At 48.8% G+C, this 2,012-nt stretch overlaps 1 protein-coding gene across 1 annotated transcript; it reads left to right on the top strand.

The window, feature by feature from the left end:
- Positions 1–543: 543 nt before the first annotated feature.
- On the top strand, positions 544–1,843 carry LOC111648533 (transient receptor potential cation channel subfamily M member 1-like; the record flags this gene model as incomplete). The annotated part of the gene is made up of 4 exons (XM_023398350.1): positions 544–684; positions 800–829; positions 913–1,205; positions 1,615–1,843. Coding segments are annotated over 4 exons (693 nt in total), but the record flags the coding sequence as incomplete, so codon positions are not given.
- Positions 1,844–2,012: the final 169 nt, after the last annotated feature.

Raw genomic sequence — 2,012 nt, 5'->3', positions numbered from 1 at the left:
CACCTGTTTATATAACTCACCTGTTTATAGAACTCACCTGTTTATATAACTCACCTGTTTACATTTTTATTAAGGACTGAAGTTATGGAGAACTGAGGGCGTGGCCTCTTTGAGTGACAGGTGGGTGAGTCTCAGCTCCCCCACAGCCCTCTTTGACCATATATGGATTAGCTGGGAGTTAGGGGTGGAGTCAGACATTGACTGTTGGACGTCCATCTTTATTTACAGTCTGTGGTCCCAGCCTGGTTCATCACTTTTTAGCATCCATTGGAACCACTTCCTGTTGTGTCGTGAGTATCTGCAGCTCAAGTGTCAAACTGATGAAGACGTTTTCTGAACTTTTTAGTGTTTTCTTTAGTTGCAGTGTGTTGAGCTCTCAGGGCCAACATAGAAATACGTTGTATTCACAGCTGTTATTTCTGTAGTTGAATTTAAAAATGTAGAAATCAACTGATTTCTTCAACAGCTGTTTGTTTACATACTGTTGACAGTGAAGAGGAGAGACCTGGTGAGAACTGGTTCATGAACAGGTTTGTGTTTCAGGGAAACCTCCCTCCAGATTACCAGATCACACTGATCGATATCGGACTGGTGCTGGAGTTGCTGATGGGCGGAGCCTACCGCTGCAAATACACCAGGAAGAGCTTCAGGACACTGTACAACAACCTGTACGGCCTCAAACGGGTGAGTGACAGACCAGAGAGGGAACACTGCACTGAATCTTCTGAGGGTCCAGGACCTGAGGAAGCGCCTGAGAACTGGCTCTGATGAACTGACCTTATTGTCTTTTCTCTTGCAGCCTAAAGCTCTGAAGCTTCTGGGGATGGAGGTGAGTGGTCCTGGGTTTTAAAGTGTCGTGTCACTTCATGTTGTCTCGTCTCTGTCAGTCTATGTGTGGACTCGTGCCCGCAGGACGATGAGCCCCGCCCCAAGGGCAAAGGAAAGAAGAACAAGAAGAAGGAGGAGGAGGTGGACATCGACGTGGACGACCCAGAGGTCAGCAGGTTTCAGTACCCGTTCCACGAGCTGATGGTGTGGGCCGTGCTAATGAAGCGGCAGAAGATGGCGCTGTTCCTTTGGCAGCGGGGGGAGGAGGCCATGGCCAAAGCTCTGGTGGCTTGTAAACTGTACAAGGCCATGGCCCATGAGTCGTCTCAGAGCGAGCTGGTGGATGACATCTACCAGGACCTGGAGAACAACTCCAAGTGAGTCCCACGCAGCCAGAGTCCAGGTCCGGTTCAGATCCAGACTGGACTCTGGACTCTGTTTCAAGTATTAAATACTTCATTTGAATTTAAAAATAAGCAGCTTGGTGATCAGCTGATCTGAGAACTGTCATGTGACCATCACTCACAACAGCAAGGTTTTTATGAAGTTCAGTCAGTCATGTTTGAGTTGAGTTAACTCTGTTGCCATGACAACAAACGTAGAGACACCAGACAAGAGAGGAAGAGTCAGAGGTAAGTAAGAGGTTCAGTCCGACATTTATGAGCTGAGGTGATGAGGTCACATGACTCGACCTCAGCTGAACACACAGTAACAGGAAGCTCAATGTGACTGAAAGTTGGTTCATGATGACCTTAGCCTGACTGGGGCGCTGTGCTCTCTGTGCAGGGAGTTTGGTCAGCTGGCCTACGAACTGCTGGACCAGTCGTACAAACACGACGAGCAAATCGCCATGAAGCTACTGACCTATGAGCTGAAGAACTGGAGTAACTCCACCTGTCTGAAGCTCGCCGTCGCCGCCAAACACAGAGACTTCATCGCCCACACCTGCAGCCAGATGCTGCTGACGGACATGTGGATGGGCTGTCTGAGGATGGGCAAGAGCAACAGCCTGAAGGTACTACAGCTCAGCACTGAGGCCTCCACCTACAACACCATAAAACACAGACCAGCTGAGACAGAGTGTTTCAAACTGTCAGGATTATTAACCTGTCCCTCCAGGAAGTCACGATGTCGCAATCACAATAATTACATTCAGCCAATCCCTGTGAATTCTGCACAACCTT

Source organism: Seriola lalandi, unplaced genomic scaffold (assembly GCF_002814215.2).
Source record: "Seriola lalandi dorsalis isolate HSWRI2012SDOR001 ecotype SW California unplaced genomic scaffold, Sedor1 jcf7180002042288, whole genome shotgun sequence".
In the NCBI taxonomy this organism is placed as follows: Eukaryota; Metazoa; Chordata; class Actinopteri; order Carangiformes; family Carangidae; genus Seriola; species Seriola lalandi.
This window is presented reverse-complemented; position numbering and strand designations above follow the sequence as displayed.